This window comes from Lagopus muta, chromosome 24 (genome assembly GCF_023343835.1).
Source record: "Lagopus muta isolate bLagMut1 chromosome 24, bLagMut1 primary, whole genome shotgun sequence".
In the NCBI taxonomy this organism is placed as follows: domain Eukaryota; kingdom Metazoa; phylum Chordata; class Aves; order Galliformes; family Phasianidae; genus Lagopus; species Lagopus muta.
Window position 1 is genome coordinate 2,681,519 of NC_064456.1, and position 24,273 is coordinate 2,705,791.

A 24,273-nucleotide genomic window follows, 5' to 3' on the forward strand; every position below is an offset into this window, starting at 1 on the left:
GCTGAGCCCGGTGCTGCCCATAACCGGCATTCGAGGCGTTCCCCCACGTTGGGACTGAGCCAAGAAAGCACTTCGACCCAAATCAACCTTCATGCTCCTCCTGCTCCATTCATTAAAGCACTGTAAGGGCCGAATGAAGCTCCTGCTGTACAGAAGCCCATCAGAGGACGTCCCGCACTGCACCTGCTCCTGTCTGCAAACCCTGAGCTGAGGGAGAACCGCAGCGCTGCTGTAATAAAGCCTGAAGGCAGGACGGCAGCTCTGTGTCTCTTTTTGCGCCCACCTCGACAGATCCGCGTTATTACTTTAACAGCGCAACGCGAGCAGCCCGTCTTTCTGAGGAAAGCACAAAAGCCCCCACGCAGCCGTTTGATATTTTATTTGCTTTTTTTTTTTCAATCAGCCTTTGTTCGTCTGGGCTGCACCACAGACCGGGCTTTGAAGCCGTTCCGTCAGCCGGAAGGAGGCTGGGCGGGCCCTGCCTAACAAAAAGCCCGCTCCACCGGCTCGGACCCGCTGTTCTCACGCGCTGCCCTCAGCCCGGTGGCCGCTCCGCCCTAACGAGGGGGCCGGGCACAAAATGGCGGCCTCCGTTTCACAGAGCGGAGGGATGCGCAGCGCACATGCGCAGCGCTCGGCGCGCCGTCGCCCGAGAGAGGGACGCGGAGCCGCGGGCATGGCGGCGGGCGCGCTCGGGATCGCGGTGTTGTTGGCGGGGCTCTGCGCGGCTCGGGCGCAGGGTGAGCGACGGGAGCGGTGATCTGTAGGGTGGGGGAAGGTGAGGGGGCTTCGCGTGCCCGGTGGAGGCGGGGAGCGGGCGGGGAGCTGCAGCGGCGGCGGGAGGAGAGCGGGCGGCCTGTGGGGATCGAGGAGACAAAGGGAACGGCCGCAGCGCGGGGTTGGGTCGTTGTGGCGCTGGGAGGACGGAAGTTGGCTGTTATATTACGGGTTTGGGGGCTTTTTTTTGGTGTGTGTGGTGTTATTTTGCGCGAGGGGAGGAGCTCCTTTGTGTTCGTTGTTTGCTTTTGCTGCTGTAAGGTGAAGAGGAACGGTACTCGGCGCGGATTGTGTCATAAACTTAATCACAAACAGAAAAAAATAGGAACTAGAAAGTGGTGTGTTTTTGAGGTAGAACGCTAAAGAGCAACCGAGCAGAGCAGCAATGAACCTGCACTGGTGTGGAGTGGGCGCTGGGTGTGATCAGGGTGGAAACTGGAAACCCAAAACCTTAAGGACTGTAAAAACAGTGCTAGCTTTTAAGAACTTCATTACTTTGTGCAGGTGCCCAGCTGCATGGGGCTCTGGGCAGCACAGTCTGGTTGGGCACCCGATGGGCTTTAAGGTCTCTCCTATGATTTGTTTGCATTAACATCCTTCAAACCGACTGCACTGCCCTTGCTTTGCCTCCGCTTGTATCTCCTCGTGCTCATGAATATTGTTTCCTTTCTTCCCCACGCTCTTGCAGAATCCTGCACACTTCCAGACAACGTTCCGTATGCAGAGCTCATGGAGGACTTCAGCACAATGAGCAGCTTTCCTGTTGGAACCAGTGTGAGTTACACCTGTCGCCCTGGCTATATGAGGATCCCTGGGATGCCTGTTGATCGAACGTGTGGCAAAAACTTGACGTGGTCACAAATAGAGACGTTCTGTACAGGTAATGTGTGTGCGTGGCCTTGTAGTGGAAATGTTAAGTTATGGCCTGAAGCAGTGATTGAGCACCTGGTGGGAAGGCAGGGCCAGCCCAGGGGAGCTCAGGTGCATGCAGTGCATCTGAGTGACTGGAAGAGGTGGAGTCAGGATCCAACTCCTCCCAAACCTCATTTAGGGGTTGGTAGTGGGGGTGAGGGCATCCCTGGAGATGCCATGCTGGAGATCCCTGCCTGCCTGAGGCTTTCCAAAGGTAAGCAGCTCTTCATTTCTGTATTCATGGCTGCTGATTTGGACTCGTTCTCATTTGCTGTAGCCAGAGGTTTTGCCACTCTGCTCTTACCATCTCATTATAGCATTACAGACCTCTTGCTTTTTTTTTTTTTTATTTTAATTTGTTTTTCCTTTGTTTAACAATTTCAGTTGGTTTTGAGTGAGATTAATTTTCTGCGTAATTTAAAATGAAGCTTGAAAAGTTCTAGTGACGTTAAGGGCAGTGTGTCTTTGTATGTAGCTACAAAGATATAGGCTTGGTTTTTTTGTTTTTTTTTGTTCCCTTTCCCCAGCAAAAAGATGTATTCATCCTGGAGAATTAGAACATGGCTTTGTTAATGTGACAGATCTTACATTTGGTTCAGCAGCTACTTTTTCTTGTGAAAAAGGGTAAGTGTTGGTTTTTTGGTGGTTTTTTTTTTTTTTTTTTTTTTTTTCCTGTTTAGACCTGATTTGAACCAAACCCAAACTGAGGTTCTTGAGTTACAGCAGGACAAATGACAGCAAAATTTGGTTTGATTCCCTGGTTTTACTCGCATCAAATTAGATGTATATAATAAAGTGTTTAGCAAAATTTTGCCTGTGTTACCTTTAACAATTTCTTTGTTTACTGTCGCTGTGGCACAGGAATTAAGTGTATATTCACTGCACTTCATTATTACATTGTGTAGCAGCCTGTTTGTGTGTAGCACATCAACTCAAAAGCATTAAAACCCCTCACAGGATTTTTTTTTCTTTCTCTTCAGGTTTTCTTTAACATTGGTGACTTGATGGTATTAGGTGCATGTCTGTAAGGGAGAGGTTCTGTTTCTTTAGTGATGTCTCATTTGCTTCTCTCATTCTCAGAGTTGAGTCTATTAACAAAATAGCTCTGAAGATAACATTCTCACCATGAGAGAAGCATGGTGTGTTGTGTCTACGTAGTCACAGAACAGAACTGTGTAAACAAGATTTCTAGCTGCTTCCTGGAGAAATGAATGTTATGAAGTTTCACCTCTTTGAATGTTTTCATCTGTCTAGGTACAGGTTATATGGAAATAGTCAAATTTCCTGTGTAATTAAAGATAAAGGTGTTGACTGGAATGGAGATCTTCCTGTCTGTGACAGTAAGTAAAGTACTGCTGTATTTATGCTTGGTACTCAGACAGTTTATTTTATCACATAGCTGTGTGCTGTACGTTCACTGGTGAAAGAAATGATGGTAAAATGGGGCAACACTTAAATTTTTTTCTTGAGCTACTGGAGATGTGCCTGAGGAATCGGCACTGAAAAGTGTCAGTTACTGTTGTAGTAAGTTAATAGCTATTAAAGTCTACCTATTCTTGTTACAGATGACCACAGGTCTTTCTCAGGTAGAGCTAAGACAAGTTACAGCTCTGTGTTGGATTTTTAAGTGCAGTGACTTGAAAATCAAAGCTTTTTACTTCTGGGAGCAAAATTCTCTTAGCTAACTTTTATGATTTCATTCTAGAGGTTCCTTGTGCTCCTCCTCCAAGTATAGCCAACGGGCACTACACTGAAGCAGACAACTATGTTTATCAAACACCAGTAACCTATAGCTGTAATGATGTCCAGAAAGGAGAAGATCCCTTCTCGCTGGTTGGTTCACCTTCTATTTTCTGCACAGTTGATGAGAACTCAAATGGTGTTTGGAGTGGACCACCTCCACAATGTAAAGGTTGTTTGTTTCTCAAGTATAAATAACTCTTATAGGACTCAGACTTCAATATCTGCCTCTTTTGGAGCTGGGGAGCTGAGGGGATGGATGGTTTTCCCTACAGGGGTGGAGGAACTTTGTCTTCTGCTGGTGTAAACTGATAAAATTGCAGTGCACCTCAGATCAGCTGCATTGCAGAATTGGAGTATGATATACAGGCTGGCTTAGAACTTATATTAATACTTAAAAAATAAAATAGGAGCAGGCAGTTGGTAGAAGTGGCAAGGACAAAATGAAGGAGCTGAGCTCGAGTACCTAATAAAAGCATGTGTGAACAACCACCATGCTAGTGCAGAAATAAGCATAAAGTTTAGCAAGCATGTGGTGGTGTTTTGTGTTTGCAGGGAGAAAAACTGGATGCTTTCTTCTTGTCACTTGAATGCTAACCAAAATAATTGAGTTGTCTGAAATTCTGCTGCTGTGTAGGAAGAATTAGGTGGGTTGGAAGTGGGACGCGCTTTTAGTTGACTGTATACTGTTGCAAGTCAATGGCTTAAATCATGGACAATCGGGGCATTGGAGAGATCAGGCTTCTTGGGCAACCCAGTCCAAACAGAGGAATTAAGAAACTTTGTTACAAGTATTAAAAGTGCTGCGGCTGCTGTGAAGATACTGTTAACAAATGTTTCAAAGCTGCTTTTCCTCTTATGTATTTCAGTGGTCATCTGTGAAAACCCAGATGTAGAAAATGGAAGAAAATTATCTGGGTTTGCATCTCAGTATACCTATGGGAGCACAGTTATGTTTGAATGTGATCCAGACTATGTGTTGTTTGGGAACGATGTGATTACTTGTCAAGAAAACAGCACCTGGTATCCATCAATACCAACTTGTAAAAAAGGTAAGTTTTTATATAGGAATCCAACTTTTCTTGTATGTTGAGAGTGTTGTTAAATCTTAGCTATAATTTAAGGCAATCACACTGTAGTTGAAAGTCAGAAGCTAAGGAAGTTGACATTGAGCCTCATCATGACAGCTGTTCCAGGTGTTCGTGTGACTTCACTCCTAGCAGTGTTTGGATGAGAATGAGTTGAATTTTAGACATAGAAGCTGTGGCACGGGCGTAGTGTGGTGTTACTGCATTGTGATGGCATCCTTTGTTCAAGTGATATCATGAAGAAATGAGGATGATAGATGTGCATTTTGGAGTCTTGATAGAATGTACAAGGGTAGTGCATAATGAAGAGATCAGTAGGGTCCTTCTTGTGTACTCAGAATCATGATGTGTCTGAATCTGTGCTCATGCCTAGCTCTTCAACTCTAGCTTTCCAGGCATCAGAATGCTTGTAGGTTTTTGACCAAGCAAATTGTTATTAGGCCTAATTCCCAGGGGCCATTGAAGAGCATTTTCTGCAGTCTTCCTCCTCCCACTGTGCTGGAGGGGCAGGGAATGTGGCTGCAGAATACAGTCAGAATTTCATGTATGTATGTTCTAATGATATTCTCTCAAGAATGAGAGCTACTTCTACAAAGGATGTGCTTGAGTGCTTCATAATGGATGAGTCTATAAGGCACCCGAGAATGATACGTATGAAAAACAATAAACCAAAGAGTACAGACATCTCAGGTGCTGTATCATCATGCTACACTCCTGGAGTGATGCTGCTTTTAAATCTTCCATAGGAAGCATTTATACTTAAAATTATGGTAAAGGTAGAGGAGAAGCTCTAACAATTCAGGTATACTAATAACGTTGTATTATACAAAAGCAGTGTGTGCTTAGAGAGCTAATGAATTATAAAACATTTAAAACTTCTTATTGCTGCATTTGCTTTTAAATTTATGTTTTAGTTAGTGAAGATTCGTGTGGTGCCCCAAAGATCTCCCATGGAGAAGTGGTTCCACCAAAATCTGTGTACTTAAGAGGAGAGTCTGTTCAGATAAGATGCATTCCTCACTGTGCTTTTCCTGATGGTGGTACAGAGGTCACAGTAATGTGCCAAGGACAAAACATGTGGAGTTCTGAACCAAACTGTGCCTGTGAGTAGAATTCATAATTAGGAAAATCAAGTGAAAAGTTGGAAATGTCTGATGTAGTGCTTGAGCCCTGAAGGTCAGAGGCCTGTCAGCATGCCCAGCTGGTCACAGGTTACGTTAATAGGCTGTGAGTGCCATGGGTTGGGATTTGAGGAACTGCAGTTTTGTGCCATGCTGGAGTCCTCCTTTAGTCTTAGTTTTATGTGTAGAAATGAACGCAACTCGAGAGCTGTTTTGGAAGCACTCCCACAACAGGTCTTTCTGAACATTCTGCCTTTGTAGGTGACAGGCTTCATTTTTTTTTTCTCCTTTGCATGATGTGATCACTGGTAATATGAACAGAAAGATTTCAGCACTACTTTGATGCAACTCTGTATCCCAGTGAAGCTGAGGTGTGTTTCTGCTCATGCATCTGCAGCATGTCCATCAGCATACATTTTTGCTGCCTCTGGGCAGCAGGAAGCCTTTGCATGTAATGTCTTCATGATGAACTGAGCTTCTGATATTTACACGAATGTAGGGACTTCTTGATGGCAACTTCTTTAATCTGTGCCACGTATCAGCTCTGTTCTCAGAGTTCTTTTTTTTGTTTTTCCTCACCTCCAAAATATTTCCTTTCTAGGTGGTCCTGAACCTTCTGATTCCTCTCCAGTCATCAGCCATGGTAGAATAATTGAAGGGAAAAAATCTGTATATTCCATAGGGGATTCAGTTACAATTGAATGTTATGCAGGCTACACATTGCATGGTGCAGCTCGTATTGAGTATATTGGAGAAGGCAGATGGAGTCCAGAAGTGCCAATCTGCAAGTTAAGTAAGTATAAACTGCAAGCATTTCCAATAGAATAGAAATCCACATAGAATATTTACTTCTTGGCGATGTGCTTTTATATTCAGAAGTCCCTTATTGCAAACTTCTATCTTTATTTTGGTGTAAGAAAGATAGATTTGGGTAAACATGCTTTTAATAATTGGCATACTTAAAATTGCTGTGCAAAGCTGACCTGCTGCAAGGGTCACCTTGACAAGTGTTTGATTCATTTGAGACACCCTCATGAGTACTTATATGGTGCTTTTGGTTAAGAAGCATGCAGTCCTCATAATGCTCATCTACTCTGTTTTTAGGTGCCTATATCATTGCCATCATCTGTGGTAAGTATCATATCATTCCTGAATGATGTACGACGTGGTGTTTGTTTTTTATGTGCAATTGATATTGTGGTCATCACCTGGGACTAATAGGAACTGTGTCTGCAGTTCTGTTTGCTTTGAAAATGCTTGTCTGCTCCTCAAATCAAGCTTTCTACCACCACTTCTCTATAAGTTCATTCCAAAAAAGCAATGAGTGTTGTGAGCTGCGGTGATAGTCCTGAGCTGGTGGTGTATTGCCATCGTGGTGATGTCTGTTCTTGAGCTGAACTCTGCTGAAGAGTCTTGAGTATCAAATATGTAATTGGGAATTAAACCGTGTGAATCTTTGAGCACTGGAAGAGGAGGATGCTGTGTAGGATTCTGGGTGTAGACAGCGTTAATTTTTGAGGAAATGTTTCTTATGAGCTGTTTACCATCACTCTAAGGCTTCTTTTTAATTCTTCCTCAAGTGATCGTGGCAGTTCTGGTGTTCCTGGCAGCCTTCTGGATCTTTAAGAAATTCATTTCACAGGAAGGGTAAGTAAGCCTTTTTTACTGGCAATTTCTGTGTGACAGCAAAAGCAGTGCTAACACATGTAGTTGCTTAAGCTTTATCTGCCTCTTCTTTTTTCAATTGTGTGATGTCTGTATGTGAGCTTAGCAGCTGAAGTACCTAACAGCATATTTGACTGTTCCCTTATCTGTTACATAAATAAGATGCTAACTATCATTCCTGCCATTTTAAAGGATGGAGAAGCACCGTCCTTAGGCTTGTCTTTAGGAAAAGTACACTTAGCAGTGTTCACATCTGCTCCAAAACCTGCCATTTTGTATCTTAAACCAGTGGTACTATAGGTTTATTTTGGCTTCACCTGCTTTATTTTAGTTGTTATGTTTTTTTTTTTTTTTTTTTTTGCCTGAATAAGCACCTGGTGTCACTAAGGAAAGTCTCCTTAGGCTTGAAAAGCCAGAGTGCTTCAGGTGATCTGGAAGCCTTGCAAGTGAGCTTCCTTGCTTCTGCATGAAATGTAGCAATAGTAGTGAAGGGAAACGAGACTATGCTGTGTTTTGGTCTAGAAACAGCTTGGATAAAACACTGTGGACTTAATTGAGCCTTCTTGTAATTATATTGACCTAAATGGTCCTGTGGTCTTTGAACAAATAGCAGGCATTGCTACTAGAACGTATGATGTGTAGGTAGACTTCAGTTCTGTCATTTGCAGTAGCAGTGTTTGTTATCTTTACATTACAGACTGTGTAAGATCGGGTGCACAAATAGTGGATTTTGTATCTTTATGAAGCATGCGTTGCATTTTGAACTTTCTTTTCAGAGTAACTGGTTATATATGCTTTTTTATGGTAGGGAATTGGCAGGAGGATTAAATGCTTTGTGCATTGCTTCTCTTAGTGATGTCTTGTTGTTTTTAACCTTCTCAGAAGAAAATACTGTTTTCTTGGAGAAGCACTTTGTAACAGACAAAATACTAAAAGCTTAGGGTAGGTCAGGTGGAGCAGTGTTACAATATACACCTCACCAAAGCTCACTTAAATTTCAGTAGATTTAATAAAAAAAACTGAATAAATGTGGGGTTTGTGAGACAAAGGGATGCTTTCAGTAAGAATAACCAGAGGAAATACTCCTGTAGTTCAGTTTTGTAGTGAAGTACATATGGTGCTACTTGGGACGAGCCTGAAGCTAGCTCACACCCAGTGATGTTTTAGTGGAATTATCTTCCTCATGGGGACCATGGCATCTTTTCAGTGTCCCTAGTGGCTGGGGCTGTGCTGCAGAGTAATGCAGTGCTTTTGATTAATTGCTTTTCGTCCAGCGCTGGGATGATTTGCAGCCTGGATAACCCTGATGCAGTCTAGTACTGCTATGGCAGCACTTCCTGCCTTCATCTGTGAGGAAACTGCTCAGTGTAGAAAAAGAAGAAGGGATCTAAAAGAAATGCATCAAAAAGCAGAACAAAATAATGCAGTATTCCTGGAAATCCCATGCCATCTCACTGCGCCCTGTGCTTTCCTTCAGCTTCATTGCTGTGAGCGCCTGACTGTTAAATCCCATTCTTGTCTGAAAGCCCAATCTAATCTCCTTCTGCTAGGGCCCAGAGCTCACTCGTTTTCTGGATTCCTGAAACAGCTGAGCCTTTCTGAACCACTCTGCTTCCAGTATCTCATATTGTACCTTGGCTGTGTTTGTCTTCAGCGTACAGCAAAAGCTGTGTCTTGCCCTTTGCTGCTTCTATGTTCAGTCTGTCGGTTTCATAGGATATTCAATTAGACCTTTTTCCCCTTTTGCTGTTCAGCTCGTATACAGTTGATGAGAGTTGCAAGAAAACATGTATTTTAAAAACAAATACACCAGCTGAGATGGAAGAACTGCACAAATGAATTAATTGAATCTTGAAAAAGGTATACCCTTCCCACTTCATTTGGGCATTTGCATTAAGCTTAAGTGTCTTTTCTTTATGGTTTACCCTGAATTTTAGAAGTATGGAGTCCAGTGAACTTCAGTTTCCTATAGAAAAAGCAGTAAGAAGCATTCATTCGTTTCCTCCCTTCAGAGGAAACCAAATTACGTGTCTTTTCTGCAATGAGCTCTTTCCAAAATCTGGCTCTTTGAGCCGTGTTGCTGCAGGACAGATGTAAGACAGAAGAGATCGACTTGACTCTTCCTCGTCAGTATTTTGTTGTTACTGTTCTTAGTGGTTTGAATTTGCACAAGAAATGTTTTTGCAAACTTGTATCTGTGTTGCTTTTCCCCATGGCACAAATTCTGTAAAGGTAATGACTGAAACGATAGGTTTCTTATTCTGACTTGAAGCCTTTTCAAAGGAACAGTCCTGTGTTTTATTTAGTTATTAAGTAACGAGTGACTTCTGAGTATTTTTGATAAGCTTGAGAAGGCATATATGGAATTAAGTTGATTCCGTAAGTGTGTGTTAATGAATAGCATCTTTGTCTCTGAAATAAGGTGCTCCTAATTGAGAATTAGTTTTCTGGCATCAGTTTTCTGGGTTGGTTGGCCTTGTGGGGAGAGGAGTTGGGAATTCTCCCTGTCACGAGCAAAAGGGAGGATTGGAAATAAGAGAGATAACATTCTGATAAAGCTCCCAAGGCTTTGTACAGCATCTAAAACTCCTCGGAGACCTCAAGTAATGGTGTGGATGTTTGTTGGCTTTGGTCTGCTTGTTAGGTTGCTGTGAAGGAAAAGCTGTGCTATTCATGAGTTTGAAAATGGATGTGGGTTTCAGTGGTCATGGCTGTGATCCTAAATTTATTACCCTCTTGTGTTTAAGTACTGCACGCTTTCCACAGTGAGTTACAGAATCAAATTTTCACTAATGCTTGGCTTCTGGCTATAAAATACATACTAACCATCAGAGTGCATATAAAACACATGGGTTGCTCACAGTGTAGCCTCCAAGTGAGGTAGGAATCCTGTAACTGCTCTGTCTGTGCTCAGCTGCTGATAATATTCTGGCATGGTTTCTTCATCGCTTGAAATGGTCCACTTGGATCAAATCCTTTCCTAATCCTTGGGTCGTTCTTTGCACTCCAGAGCCTGAAACTGGAGCCAAAATCTCACTAAGTGTATTGGTTGCTTAGGAGGAAGCAGACAAGTGAGTTAGTTCCATGATTTCACCTGATGATTCAACGCTACATCTGAGGATGTGCTTCCAGAATAAATGTAAGAGCTATTTAAATGTGAAATCCCTGATTTGACTTATTTTTCTGTTTGTAGGAAGAGTGACAGCACTCCACATACTGCCAAATACACGAGCTGTAAAGCATGAATGACTCTTTCTGAGGGTGGGAGGGAATTTGCAGTTGGATGTGCCTATCAGAAACGAAAATGAGCGCGCTTATTCGCCTATGGAAACCTAACATACCTCACCCTGTGCTTTATGCTATTGGTTAACTGTAATAGGGAATAGGAGGATAAAAAAAAGACCAGAATTGTCTGCTGTTTTGCTCTGGGTCATTCACTGTCTCCTCTGTGTATCTAACATGGACTTAGAGGCTCTTCCTGCAGCACACATCGCTGTCTGTCGGCCGGAGCACTTACAGAAGATGGTCCAGTGTTAGCACTCAATTTCTCAATTGCTTTTGCAGTTGAGGTGGTGTAAATGTCATCTCTAATGTTCTGAAATGTTTTAAGTCTTTGTTCTTCTGAAAGAGATTGGTGCAATGTGAGGCTGCGTCTGTTTGAAATAGTTGCAATTTAGATCTTGTATCTGCTGCTTTCTTGTTTGCCAAAGTTGTTTCTGTATATCTGATGAATTAAAATGTGCCTTTGAATCAGAGTTTTAGCTTTTATAATGCCTTCAGGAAGGAAAAAAAAGACCTTTGGTATAATCCCAAAGGAGCTGTAGTGGTCTTGTTGCACTGGGGAAGTGAATGTTTCCCTAGCAGGGGTATCTCCTGCGTTTGTATTTATTGGCCTGTTGACAGAAGGAAATCAACCAAAACCTGCTGAGAATCTGTGTGCCCATCCTTGGGATGTGTGATGTTATTATGATTTTTACTTTGAATCTTGATGTCCATTTCAGAGACAGTTATGTTGCTTTTCAGAATGAAATGTTTTCATATGAGTTTAGCTGAGCTGAGCGAGGACGGGTCTTGGCTTTGTGGGTTTGCTGCCAACATGCAGGCAGCTTCTATGCACCCGTTTTCCCAGAAGGAGCAAGTCACCTGGCATCAGGTGGCTGAGGCATTGACTGGGCTGGATTGGCACTGCTATTGGGAACAGGTTGTTTCAACAGCACAGAATTAGTTGGGGTTTCGTTGGGATGCTCCCAGCAGTTGTTTTTGAGTGCTCCTAACAGTCTCCAGTCCTGAAGAAGGGGTTCTGGCTGTGCAGAAGTGCTTGCTGTTCACAGCCTCTCCAATAGCTGATGCTTAGTTTGCCAATTGCTTGTAAATACTGTGAAAATATAATATACTGAGAATTGAGTGTTGCTCATTAGCTGGCTTGTGTGTGGCATTTCCAATATCTCGCAATATACTGAAATTGACTGAAAGCTTGAGTGAAATGACTGTATAAATTTGGCTTTATTTTTATATTTTTATGAATGTAAAGACGAGTGGTGGCTTGTATCATTACAAATAAAGATATTATTTGGCAGTAAGTGTTTGTCTTTCATTTGTTGTGTGGCGGACGGCTGTGTTCTGTTTTCCTAGAGGAGAACGTGAGTTGGGTACGTGAAAAGTCAGGTGTGAGGTTTGTGCTCCAAATGTGCTCTTGTTTCTGCACAGAAATGTGTAGTCAGCTGCCTCAAGGTGCAACCTGTCAGAGGAAGGGCTAGAAATATAGCTAGTGTGCTTTATTTTGTAATTCATGATTGTTATTGTCTGCTATAGACTGGAGCACTTGAACGTGGTGCTAGCAGAGAGGCTGGCTGTGATGAAAGCATCGTGTTGTTGCCATCTGCTGGTGTGTCAGTGGTTGGTAGTTGTCCACATTACCAAAATCAGCATTAGTGCTGACTGCTGAGCGTAGGGTGTGTGATGTGCAAAGGGAGCTGGGACTGAAATGAGACTCAAAGAGATTGGATGTTGTCCAGCAGGGAACCACGTCATCTGTCTACCTGAGACAGAGCCTGATCCCAAGTAGCACACAATTTTATTTGAAAGAAGAAGCTGTGAGTAAATAACAGTTTTAAGGCAAACAAATGGGATACAGCGGGCAGGAGGGAGGCTGGCTGTGCTGCTGCGCGTGAGTCCTGACTTGCTCGAGGTGAGGGACCTCAGCTGGGTGTCAGAGCAGATGCTCCGCTTTCCCCTTAAGCGTCCCATGGTGCTGAGTGTCCTCCTGTGCTGCAGGATGGTCGGTCAGAGGTGTAACTTCGGCTCAGAGAACAGGAGAGCACGCAGGATGTTTGTGAAACAAGGCCGTGCTTCTGCTGGTGTTTATTTATAAGGACTCTGGGGCTGGGGGGAATGAAGTTTTCCATTATTGTTGCTTTTCCCCCTACATCATAACCGATTTCAAATGGTGCTAGACAGAAACTGAGACTCTGAACACCAAGAGAAATCGGTCAGCCTGTGTAAGAGACATTTTTCTGGCTCAGAGAAGATCCTCTTGCAGATGACAGCTATGCATTCTTTAAAGAAGACTATTCAGTGCTCTATTGAGTGCTTCATCCTCAGCAATCGCCCTTTCTGTGTATGTAAACGTGTTTGACAGCAGCGAGATCAGGCAAAAGTAGTTTAGTTTGGCTTCATTTTTGTGGTTTGGATGCAGAAATATAAATGTCTAGCAAAACATTACTGGAAGGGAGCAGCAATAAGCTCCAAAAAAAGTAATTTTAGGAAAAGGAGTGGATTCTGTGTGCATCAGAGTGATTTCATCACTATTATTGAAGGCACGTGTGGGTTTGTTGACTGTTGAGATCAAACTGTCAGGGGGAGCTTCTGTGTTTGCAGAACAAGTCCTTGGAAGCTACAGGATGGTAATGCTACAATGAGAAGATCCCAGAGCACACAGATAAGGTACATTTGCTCCAAGTTAGTAAATTAAATGCTAGCTTCTTAGTGACTGGGTAGGAGGAGAAATGTACTCTTTGCCTGTCAGGGTGTAAGAAGCACATTGCTGGTTTCCATGCAACTTTTGGATGATTTTACTCTGAACAACTCGAACTCGGCAGCCATTGTTTATTAAGTAGCAATACATTGGAAGGAAGATTTTCCTGTTGTGCCCCTAACTTCCAGTGGGTGCATACAGTGATTGTATAGTGTCTAGAAATCAGATGGCATTACAGAACGGATGGCTGGCAGAAAAAGAAATGATGGGGGAAAGTGCTGGTTTAAGGAGGATAGGCTGTCAGTGAAGTTAGCAGCTGCTTGATCTTCTCCCACGCTGTAATTCTTGCTCCTAGAACACTGATTTCAAATGGTGCTAGATACAAAGTGGGAAAATCTAAGCCACCATGTGAAACCAGCTTCCAGAGGAAGACAGATCTTGCATGTGGCTGCAGGCTGAGAGGGGAAAGTCCTTCATCTCCACCGTACCTGGAGAAAAATTAATTTATTTGATGTTATTAGAAAGCGAGACGGTGACTGTCGGGTTAGTTATTTTATTGATGTGATTTTGAGCATCTCATGGACAGCTGAGGCTCCTGTAGGAGAAATGAGACGTGTGCTGTAGAAGCCCAATGCTCAGCAGGGGCTGTTGTTTCCTTTGCTTGCCTGGTAGAGTAGTAAAGCTCTTAGCAGCAGGTGGTGAAAAACATCTGTTTTCAGTGGTGCTGATTTTGGAGGTGAGGAGGGGTTGGAAAAAAAGAAGTTTGTGCCATCCAGAAGCAATCTACCATCCCGTTCAGACAGTCAGTCTGTATCCCCTGCCCTGGGGCAGCGTTGTGGCTTTCCATCACTGACTGATCTCGGCGTCAACACAGGACAGGTGGACACACAGCAGTTGGGTGCCCTTGGTGACAGGGGAGGGAAATGTGACTGTCACGATGGGTCAGCTCTCACGTGGTTTGTAAATAGGGTGCTCTTATAGAGCAGAGAGGGCAGGGCTTCGTGAGAAGACTGAAATCCTGTCAGCAAAAAGGAACTTTTAATGAGAACAAATTACGTGGAAATGACTTTGAGTTGTGGGCCAGAATGAAACCTAAAAAGGGAGCGTTTGAAAATATAACTGTAAATGGTTCAACAAAAGTTGCTGGGGAGGTGGGAGAGCGTGAAAATGAGCGGCTGACGGCTATTGGGAATGGAAGGGGTGCGAACAGTGCTGTGCTGCAGCCGTGGTGGTTACCCTGCAGCAAACGTGTGGGAAGAGATGGCTGGCTGCAGGCCTGCCAACCACTACACACGTGCAATTTGCCAACTGTCAGACCCCAGCCGCTGTCTCTAACCTGTGCTGACACAGAAGCTGGTTTGAGGTGGAATCGAGGTCAGCAGAAGCGGAGTTGTGAGTTTTACTTACTGATACCCCCGGGTTTTGGCATCTCTTAGCATCAGTTTTGTAACCACACCAAGAATCTGCTTCAGTATCTACATTTTCTAATGCACACCCACAGATAGCGGAGGAAAGCTCAAGGAAAGAAGCATGTCCTTCCAAGAAAGGGGGGGGTGGAGGAAGGGGAAGGAGCTGTACTAGATTACAGTCTGGATATTTACTGTAGTTTCTAAATCCATTAACTGGGGCAGCAGGGTGAGTGAAAAGTGGAAAGCAGGTTCCCTCCCCAGTGTCCATCTTGCTGGCACAGTTATTTATGAGGCATCCTATATTATCAGCATTAAGGTTTACTACTGAGAAGCTGGGCTGCAAGGTACTGCTGCCAGAGGTTGGCTGTGGCGCTGCAAGGACCACTGCAGCATCCTGTGGACACGGGCTCAAAGTGAGGGTCCCTTTGTGGCTGGTTTTGGTTTTGTTTTTTTCAATATTGAACACATGCCTTAACAGAAGGAAGTAACAGAAGGAAGAAAGGTATAGTAAGGTTTTTAAAAGTTGCTGGAAATGTCACTTATGTTTGCACTGCTGTAAGTGAGAGCATCACTGGAGATGTGAGGCAGAGGAAGATGATGAGTGCCTCTGACCCCTTCCCCTCTGCACCTCCCATAGCAGCCAAAACTTCCAGAAATAGCATGCAGCAGTTAAAGACCAATGGCTCACTCATTATTTATAGTTTGATTAAAAACAAATTTCCTTTTGGGCGTGATTAAGATGATGCTGTCCCTCCTGCAGATCTCCCTGGGCCTCACCAAGCTCCCTTTCCCTGCATGCAGCTGGGAGGTGTCAGCCCTTGCTGCCAAGCTGCAGATACACCTTACAGGAAGGATCCATCTGTGACATTGTGTTCTTTTCTTTCCAAACCCAATAGCGTGCTGGGGCAGGCAGCGTGCAGGAGGAAGGAGAAAAAGAGAGCAGCTCAGGACCATGTGATATGCATAGCGTGCATGTATGCAAAACCAGTGCTTGTCTCAAGCGTTTGCTGGGTGTGTTGGATGTGTGTGTATGGGGACACGTGCAGAGACAAGCAAATACCATCAGTTAGAGTTGGCTTTGTCAAAGTATTCCAGAGTTTTTGGAAGTAATAGCAAAGAAAGTACGATGTTATTATTCTTTTTTCCTTTTCTGATGTATTTTAGCAGCAGCAGCAGTGTGCTATAGCTTCCTTCAGAGGAACCTCTCTAAGCCTTTCAGGACTCCATGCTGCTTTATATCCTCTAGACAAGGCAGAAAAAGGCAAGAAATCCCTGTCTGCCCCATGAAAGGGAACCTCCTCCCTAGCTGAGGACCTTTAATGTAGTCTGCAGGAATGTGGCAAGTCAGTGCTGCAGACCTTATTTCTCACAACTGCTTATATATAAGGGCAGTTTCTGGGCATTCTGCAGTGAGCTTTTTTTTTTTTTTTTCCTCTTCATTTTGAAATGCCAGAATTAAATTCTTGGATCATCCATTTCTGGTCTCCCCTGCAGGAAATATCCCTGTTCTGCATGCAGAGCTGAGGCAGAGAGGCAACCCTCAGTCAAGAGATGAGTCAGACCAGGCCAGGTGCAGGACAGAGGGGTGTGACAGTGCAAGTGGTGACCTGTAAGGGAAATCGAAATGAGTGAACTTCTAAGCTTTCAAAAAAAAAAATAAGCTTCCTCAGCTCAGGGGAGCGTGTAACTGCATCTGTTTGTTGTGCAGCTTTGTTACTCGGTGGAGTTGCGTGGGTCAGGTATGGACAAATGTGCCCTAACTTGCAGTCTAGGCTAATCATTAGTGTGCAATGCCTTCTGCAGCTGCAGCACTGACCAAGACTGGGTGCAGGCAGGTAGGTGCTGCACTGCTTTGTGGGTTTGATGCTTGTGACTAGAAGACAGCCCTAGAGATGCTGCTGCTATTCGGGGCAGCACAAACATGCACCTCCCTTGTGAGCTCAGAGCATAATGGAGACTTTATCCTTCATTAGGACCAGAAGAAAAAACTTCAGGTCACATTCCTGAATGAACGGTTTGTTCCTTTAGTTCCACTCTTGCAGCTTAAGAATTGTGCTGGAAATAATAAAGTGAAAAACAGGTGCTATGAGTCTACAAACTCATGCTGCCTGTGCTGCACCAGCAAAAAGAAAAGAAGGAGCTTGAACACTGCACCATGGCATGCTGTGGTGTACAGTACTACAGTCTGTGGGATTTCTAGTCCCTCACAGCCTATGGGAGCAATGGGAAATCCAGGTCTGCTTGGGTCACTGATCAGTTTTTACATACAGTGCAGCCAGCAAACAATCTTTTTCCAGATTATTCAGAGCATGCCCTGTGATATGCAGCATTGCTGATGGTTGGAATTGGGTTTGTGTTCAGGTCAGAGCTGCATCTTTGCCTTTCCTCTTTGCAGGGTGGTTTCACTCGAGCACGTTTGTGTGTGGTTCTCTGTTGGTGCTTTGAGTGAGTTCTGGACTTTGTCCTACCGTGGTTTTGGTGCCTACCAAAGTTTTCCTGAACAGGGCTGAGCCCTGGCCTGGCAGTCAGCATAGGTGTTGCATTGGTGGTTTGGATGCAGCTAACCTTGTCTTGAGGGCTAAATAACACTAGAATCAGCTCGGATGCATCAGCTGATGTGATGGGCTGTAGCAGCCCTCATGTAGTGGTTCTATTTTTTCTGTCTTTGGATCTAATAAAAGAGGCTTAAAAATGTTTAAGAAACCCCTTAGGTGTAGGAGATGGTTCTTCACAGTGCAATACTACTAATATAACTGTGATTTATTTGCAAGACCTGCTTGGTTTTTTGTCTGCTTTTAATCCCAAAACTTTGTGTTGCACTTAGCACTTATTTGCTATTCTCCTGATTTACTTGTCCTAAAGCTATTCTGAACTGAAGGGAACATTAGCATGGTGATGACTGTAGAGGTGCAAGCCATTAGCATTACAATTTCTGATCTTCTGCTTCCCATCTGCTAATCTGAAATTGTTTTGACCTGTGTGCAGTCATACAGTTCTCTTCCACCTTTACTTTTGTGAGAGTTCCTTTGCAAAGCCACAGCCTGCTTGGAGGGCACAGGAAGCACTGAGCTGCTGAATCCTATTGAGGATTTCAGATGATTCAAAGAACGATGAGGCAAATTCACACAAGGCAGAAAAGCCTTGCAGTTGCATGACCTCGGTCATGGAGAAGCAGTAGGAAAGGAATAACAGTTCAAACTCATCAAATGTAGCTATGCACAGCTTGTTTGAACAGCACATCACACAGCTAACCACATCAAAAAAAGTCTCCACTAAAGCAGCTGAAACCAGGAGAGTAATTTTCTGTTCCTAACTCCTGTACCTAAGCATCACCTCAGAATATACAGTGTTATCGCACGTCTCGAAAGAAGTCACAGGGAGATTATTGTGATTCGTGTAGTCTATTCAGGAACACGGTGTTTCTCTAGCACTGCAGATCCAAATACTTCAGGTAATGTCAAGAAGGGAAGCCCCATTTTTCTTTGTCGTTGAAGAGACAAAATGATGTCTTGTAGAAGTGGTGAACATAAGGGAACAGCTGCTGCCATTTTTTAACTCAAGTGCAGCCTGCCCTTAAGCCACATGTGTACTCTGCCACATTCTAACACCACTCACAATAGAAGGACCTGGCAAAAAAGCTGGAGAAAATCTCTAACCCAACTCCCCCAGGCAGTTTGCTTTTTGCCTGTTCCCAACATTCTCATCATCCTTTCTATCACAGAAACATCCCTATGCTTGAGAGCCACTGCTGCTCTGCATCGGAGCTGCAGAACCAAATGCAGAACAGCGTGCTGGTGGACACGTCTTGTGCACCATTTGCACTGGATAAAGATTGTTTGTGTGGGGAGCTGAAGAGATGTGCTTAACTCAGAAATAGCTCTCTTCCTTGGAAAGCTTAAGGTCTGAATCACACTGTGTTGGCTCAGTTTTTAGCAGACAAGCTATCGCATATGCCTCCCTGTAGGCGAAGAGTCGTCACTGGCATCAGGATTAGCAGCCAGGTTCTTTTCCTTTGGAAACTGGAGAGTAATGCTGCAGGCTAAGGCAGGCTGGAAGCACGGTCAGAGCAAGAAGTGGCCCAGGGCAGGATTGCTGGAGGTGGGTTTGTGGAACTGCAAGCAGGAAGGATCTACTTATGGTGGTGCTTGGCCTGGGCTGGCTCTGCTGGACCCCCCCATTCCTCAGCAGTTTAAAAGGAGCCAACCAAACTGTTACTGTGAAGATGGGGACAAAATAAGTTATTTTGCTGAAGATCCTTGAGGCATTAAGTACTCAGTGCTGCCTATGGAGCCGAGAAGACTAGAGCAGGGTATAAAGTATGCCTATTGATGTTGCCCTGAGTAGCCCACTGAAAATACCAGTGACATGGACAGGTAGAAATGCCTCAGAAAAAGGTGGAAATCTGGCAGGGGGTGAAGCAGCCTTAGAGCTGAGGTACCTGAAACTGAAAGCACGAGAGGTAGCAACAGTGTGACAGACACCGCTGTGGAGTCTGCCTCCTAATGACTACAGGAACAGAAATGCAAATATATGCACTCTTTTTTTTCCCCTTTGGAACAGAGTGTAAGTTGATGCCTAGTCCTTCAAAATACATCACTCCTGTCTCCCAGCAGTCCGAAGGAAAGAAGGGGAGAGAGAGCCAGAACAAAGTTTTTGAGCAAGTTTTTGTAGTTTACTCGAGAAGCAAATTGCAGATCAGGGTTTTAATGCTCTGCTGAGATCTGGCGTATTTTGCACCTACGCTTCTAAACTCGGCTGTCCCCCTACTGCAGTAGCTTCACCTTCACTTTCAGGCCTCGCCACCAGGTTCAGAGCTCAAGCACTGCAACTGTTGCAAGAAATGTGGACTGGGAGTTCCAGGACCTGACAATGAGTCAGGAATGACCTTGCAGCGGGCAGCTATTGTACCTCTCGGAGCTGTGCCAGTATAAACGGCACTTGCATCTCAGAGTGCAGTTGAAACCATTTTGTGAGATTCCCATGTTGGCCATTTCTGCTGCCTACTTTGCACCAATCTGGGTGGGTCAGGGCAGGGTGTTCCCTTCTTACACCATAACAAGAGCATGGTCCCAGCCCTAGCTCTCAAATATCTGCCTCTCTGTAGGTATACAGAGAATATGGGTGACTCGGGCCTCTCTTGCATGCAACTCCCTCCGTTGGCACCAGTGCTACAGATGCTTAACTAATGCAGCTTTAATCTCAACCTAACCCCCCCGCTACGCCCATATTAAACTGTAAGAAAATGTCCTTATAAAAAAAAAAAAATACAAGGCGACAGTGAATTTTCTGGATAGGTCTGGAAGCGATTTGTAAGAGAAGTGAGGAAGGAATACTTGGCATCTGGACGTTCTAATGAGTTTTCCCAAATAAGAAAAACATTTCCTCATAGACTGTAAGCTTCTCACAGCATCAGTAAAGCTCCTGACACAGAGCCCGACGCTGTATTTGTATGACATGGAAATTAACAGCAGCAGCAGCACTGCAGGCTCAGAGCCTACTCTGTGAGCAACAAAATGGCTAGGGGTGCTGTTGTGTTCATCTGAATTCCTTCACCGTTTGTGGGTGGTAAAATCAGTGGGTGCCAGTATCCCTGCCATGTCAGGTATGGTTGCAAACTTAAACATCAGTGTTAAATTAATGCTTCTAACGTTATTCTAGCTTGTGCCCTCATCAGCTCAACCCCACCGAGCAGAGACAGCAACCAACAGCAAAATCGGACTGCGTCACAGATGTAACATGACCATCGGCAAAACAAGTGCAGAAAGATATCATGGCTGTCTCATCGTTCAGACAGCCTTCTTTCAGGATCACAGAAGAATGAGCTGGTAATGCTTTTACATTTATGTCATGAGCCTTTGCGATTCTTAACTGTCCCAAATTTTGCAGGCTTTGAACGGTCTGAACTCAAAAGAAAATGGCACGTATTTTGCCAGCAGACCCAATGCACTGCTGAACGCTGCGTCACAATGCCGCACTAAGGCTGAGAGTGCAATAAACCCTGCTTTAAAAAGAAGGGAAACCAAAATATTGAGAAACACGTCAGTTTACCCAAGTGTCAGAGGGAGAAAAGATAGACAGCTTTAGCAAGACCTTCTGAGGCAATGCACAGGAAACCATTGTGGAGCAGCTAGCCATGTACAGCTAACATATAGCATTCACATGCACAAAATACCACTTTCCTACAGAAATACGCCCTGTCCCCTTCTTAGCCTTGTTTCTTGCAAGCCTCACAGATTCCACCTGCTGCTAGTAACCTCAATTCCTGACTAATGCTATTTACAGACTAAGTTTAACATTGAACTAACTCCTCTCTCTCTGTCTCCTTTTCCTGCCTGCACTTAGTTGCAAACTATCAAAAAGATAGGAGCAAAAATAAATGCATCCTTACATTGAACACAGCTACTCAAGAGCATGCATACCCTTACTATAGTGGCGGCAAGTTGTACCTTCTTCCAAAGCACTGAGAAATGCCATTAAGATACACTACCTTTGCAAAGTAATGGGGTCCTCCATCCCCCTGCTGTGATGAGGGAAAAAAAATGGAGGGTTCTCCCTTCAGATAGGCTTAACCCACTGTTCTCCCACGTAAAAAAGAATCAGTTCTTAGTATAGCTGCTGGCTGGACAGAATTCCCTCCGCGGCTGCCTTGCACTGTTCCCACAGATGTGTGTATTTATGCCTGTCCATCTTGCTGTAGGGACCACCATTGCTGCTGCTATTCCAGTTGCTCCCCTGCTCTGCGGAACTGGCGCTGCAGGAGGCAAGGATGCTCCAGCCAGCGATGGGCTCAGTGAGTCAGGAGGGGCTGTGATGACTGCAGCACGAGCTGAACCCCCCCCGGAATCCAGCAGGAAAGGAGAGGAGGCAAGGAAGGTAGAGATGGGGAACAGGAACAAACTGGGGAGTGGCACCTACTGTCTGTTTGCTTCTTCCCTCCCTGCTCTTGCCACCACACTGCTGTTGGAAATGGCGTCCTCCCCTCTGGGTTACTGCGCAAAGAAATGGTCGGGCATAAAACCGCAGCGCTCGCGGCCTGTATCAGCCGGCAGCCCCAACCTGGGCAGATGCAGTGTGCCAGCACAGCCCCTGCCTTCAGCCTGACAACCAGAGGAGAGGCACTGCTGTGACCGTAGCAGTGCAGTGCTCAAGCTGGATCTAAACCCAGAGGTTGTTGCTAAACAACCAGTCCTGACGCTTGGTATGTCAGTGAGTGACGAATATAGATTAAATGCTTATGCTGCCACATCCTTAAACTTGGTTAAGCCTTGGTGTGATGAAGGGCTATGGGATAACGTGCCCTGCTGTACAAGAAAGCAAAGTTACTGCTCTGTGCTTAATCGGGTGACTTCCACAGCCAGAAGGATTGAGTTCAGAGCCAGCTGTGTCCTCAGAACTTCCCCGCACATCTTCACTGATGGGCACTTGAGAAGAGAGGTGACAAAACAGCACAGTAACTGGTGCAGGGAATGAAGCATTCTCCTCTCGGCATCTCCTTGGCCACTCTGGCACAGCTGCCTGCCCACACTCTGTCCGTCCTTCCCTCCCTGTCCTGTCCTCCTTCCTGCCCACGTCCTAACTCTGCCCTTCCTTCTGCATCGTTTCCAGGTGCCTCGAGCAGCTCGCAGTGCAGCTCGTGCTTAACCACCGCCTAAGGAAGAGGAAAAGAAGGAAGGAAAGGAAGAAATAAAAGCCCCGAAGCCAAGCTCTTTCCGTGGTGGAGCTTGGCAGCTCTGACACGTCATCGTGACAACGGCACAGCAAAGCGAAACCTTCCCGGCGCCGGCGCGGGGCAGGCAGGAGGCGGGGACCGAACCCGGGGACCAAACCCGGGGCAGCAGACAGACCGCACCGCAGGGCCGGACCGGGCCGGGAGCCCCCGGCACTTTGAGACGAGCGCAGCCAACATTCGGATTTGACACCAGGCTCTCGGCCAATCCGAGAAGGCTTTTCACCTGCCATCGCCTCCTCCGCCAATCAGACGGCGTGTTTGGGCCGAGAGCCCTCCCCGGCCAATCGGGAGCCGGCTGAGCCACTTAGTTAATGATGCAGCAGTACAGGGAAGACTATCACATGTGAGCTGGAAGGCTGCCAACATGGAGACACGGAGAGAGCAAGGTAAACAACTTTCCAACGCCAAAATGATGACATTTAATCCCTAAATGCTAGCTTCCCGTCTCGACTCATCCTTAACCCCTTTCAGCTGGTGTGGAAGCGTCTGGAAGGCACCGTGTACCTGTCCCCAATGCTTTTAAAAACTGGCCGACGTGCCCTGCAATGATCACTGCGTCACCGTTTGCCACTTTCTGAACTACGCAGTGACAAAGCCCTGATCCCAGCTCACGGGGTGGCTGTTAACCCCTGCACCCAGCCCTGCCTCCACGCCAGCCCTCGGGGGGACGGCAGGGAATAAAAAGCCTGAGCAAAACACGAAAACAGCAGTCTGCAAAGTTGTCATCTCTCTCCCACGACTGCTGCCCTCCTCTGCATTACAGCAATGCTGGCAAGAGTGGCATTCGTACAACCTGTGCCGACGTTCCATTGAGAAAACAGCTCTGACGCAGAGCAGAGCAATCATACCCAGCCGAAATAATAATGAAGGCACTTGGGGAGCTGAACTTAGGGACGATGGGGGAAGGGGACGCCCTGCAAAGCATTACAAAACGTAGATGCAGCTCCAGCCCCATCCTGATCAAAGGGTACGTACGTGGGAAAGACGAACCGGACCGAGGAGCTCTGCCCGTGCACCAGCTGCGCAGCGTTCAGCCCTCCGCTTGCTGTGTAGCGCCGCAGAATAGAAGGTTCCAGAAATTTCCTTTCCGTTAACCCTTTCGGTGTCTGCCCACTCTCCCTCCCCGCGGGATTAAGTGCGCCGGGTCTCCAGCATCGTCAATGGGCGAAGCCTCCTACGCCAACCGAGCCCAGATACGTTCTCTAAATGACACCGTCTGGTGACAGGAGCTCCGTCCCTGGTGTTGGTATTACTTCTCTTTCTTGAGCCCTCTCTCCCTCTCCGGCTGCTTCTCTCCCCTCTTGCTGCAGCAGGGCTGTTGCTGGTAGACCTATCGACGGAGCTTGCTCTCTCGCTCTCTCGCTGAGCTCTGTGACGCAGCTCTAAATTCTCCAGCCTGCTCCCTGTGTTATAACAGCGGAACTGCAGCCTTCCAGGGAGCCCGTGCCAGCAGTGCCAGGGCCAGGCACACCGAGGGAGCCTCGCTCCTGGACGCTGCACCTTTTTTTGGTGATTATTATGTTCCTCACCTGTGCTTCTGTGCTGCCTTCCGAATCTCGCAGCCTCGCATCTCCCTCTCTGCTTCTGAGTCATGCTTGCTGGGTTAACTCTTTTAGGATTGGTAGTCAGCAGCACAAATCTCAAATGAGCGCAGCTGAAACCACAGCCAACTTTGTGGTGGTTTCTGCTTTAAAAAAACCAAAGCAAATCTTCTTGGCTCTAAGAAACAAAAACACACACACACACACGTTCCAGTAGAGAGTTAGTGCTTCTCGATTAACTGTTTCGGTGTCAGGAACCACTGCTTGCTGCCCTGAAATAAAGGGATCTGGGCCTACATCCTGTGAATACTCAGTCA

The 24,273-nt window shown here is 45.5% G+C and overlaps 2 protein-coding genes across 12 annotated transcripts in view; both read left to right on the forward strand.

The window, feature by feature from the left end:
* The window catches only part of CR1 (complement C3b/C4b receptor 1 (Knops blood group)), a 53,414-nt gene extending 53,288 nt beyond the window's left edge, over nt 1-126 (forward strand). The window contains 1 exon segment of the mRNA XM_048926287.1: nt 1-126. Within this exon segment, the coding sequence (XP_048782244.1) occupies nt 1-126 (126 nt within the window).
* On the forward strand, nt 4-23,397 carry LOC125684149 (membrane cofactor protein-like). Of its 11 annotated transcripts, XR_007373225.1 has the most exons (13): nt 4-740; nt 1,466-1,657; nt 2,217-2,313; nt 2,944-3,029; nt 3,395-3,601; nt 4,299-4,481; nt 5,432-5,620; nt 6,240-6,431; nt 6,743-6,769; nt 7,219-7,285; nt 20,345-20,511; nt 21,384-21,559; nt 22,292-23,397. XR_007373225.1 is itself a non-coding variant. In XM_048926027.1 (12 exons), the coding sequence occupies exons 1-11, from the start codon at nt 581-583 to the stop codon at nt 9,140-9,142; spliced, it is 1,485 nt and encodes a 494-aa protein (XP_048781984.1). In that variant the 5' UTR covers nt 4-580; the 3' UTR covers nt 9,143-9,163; nt 20,345-20,679. The 11 variants fall into 11 exon arrangements, 9 of the variants coding, with proteins under 9 accessions (XP_048781984.1, XP_048781989.1, XP_048781981.1 ...); XR_007373226.1 differs by lacking the exon at nt 21,384-21,559; XM_048926027.1 differs by lacking the exons at nt 21,384-21,559; nt 22,292-23,397 and adding an exon at nt 9,058-9,163 and having other exon boundaries at nt 20,345-20,679.
* Nucleotides 23,398-24,273: the final 876 nt, after the last annotated feature.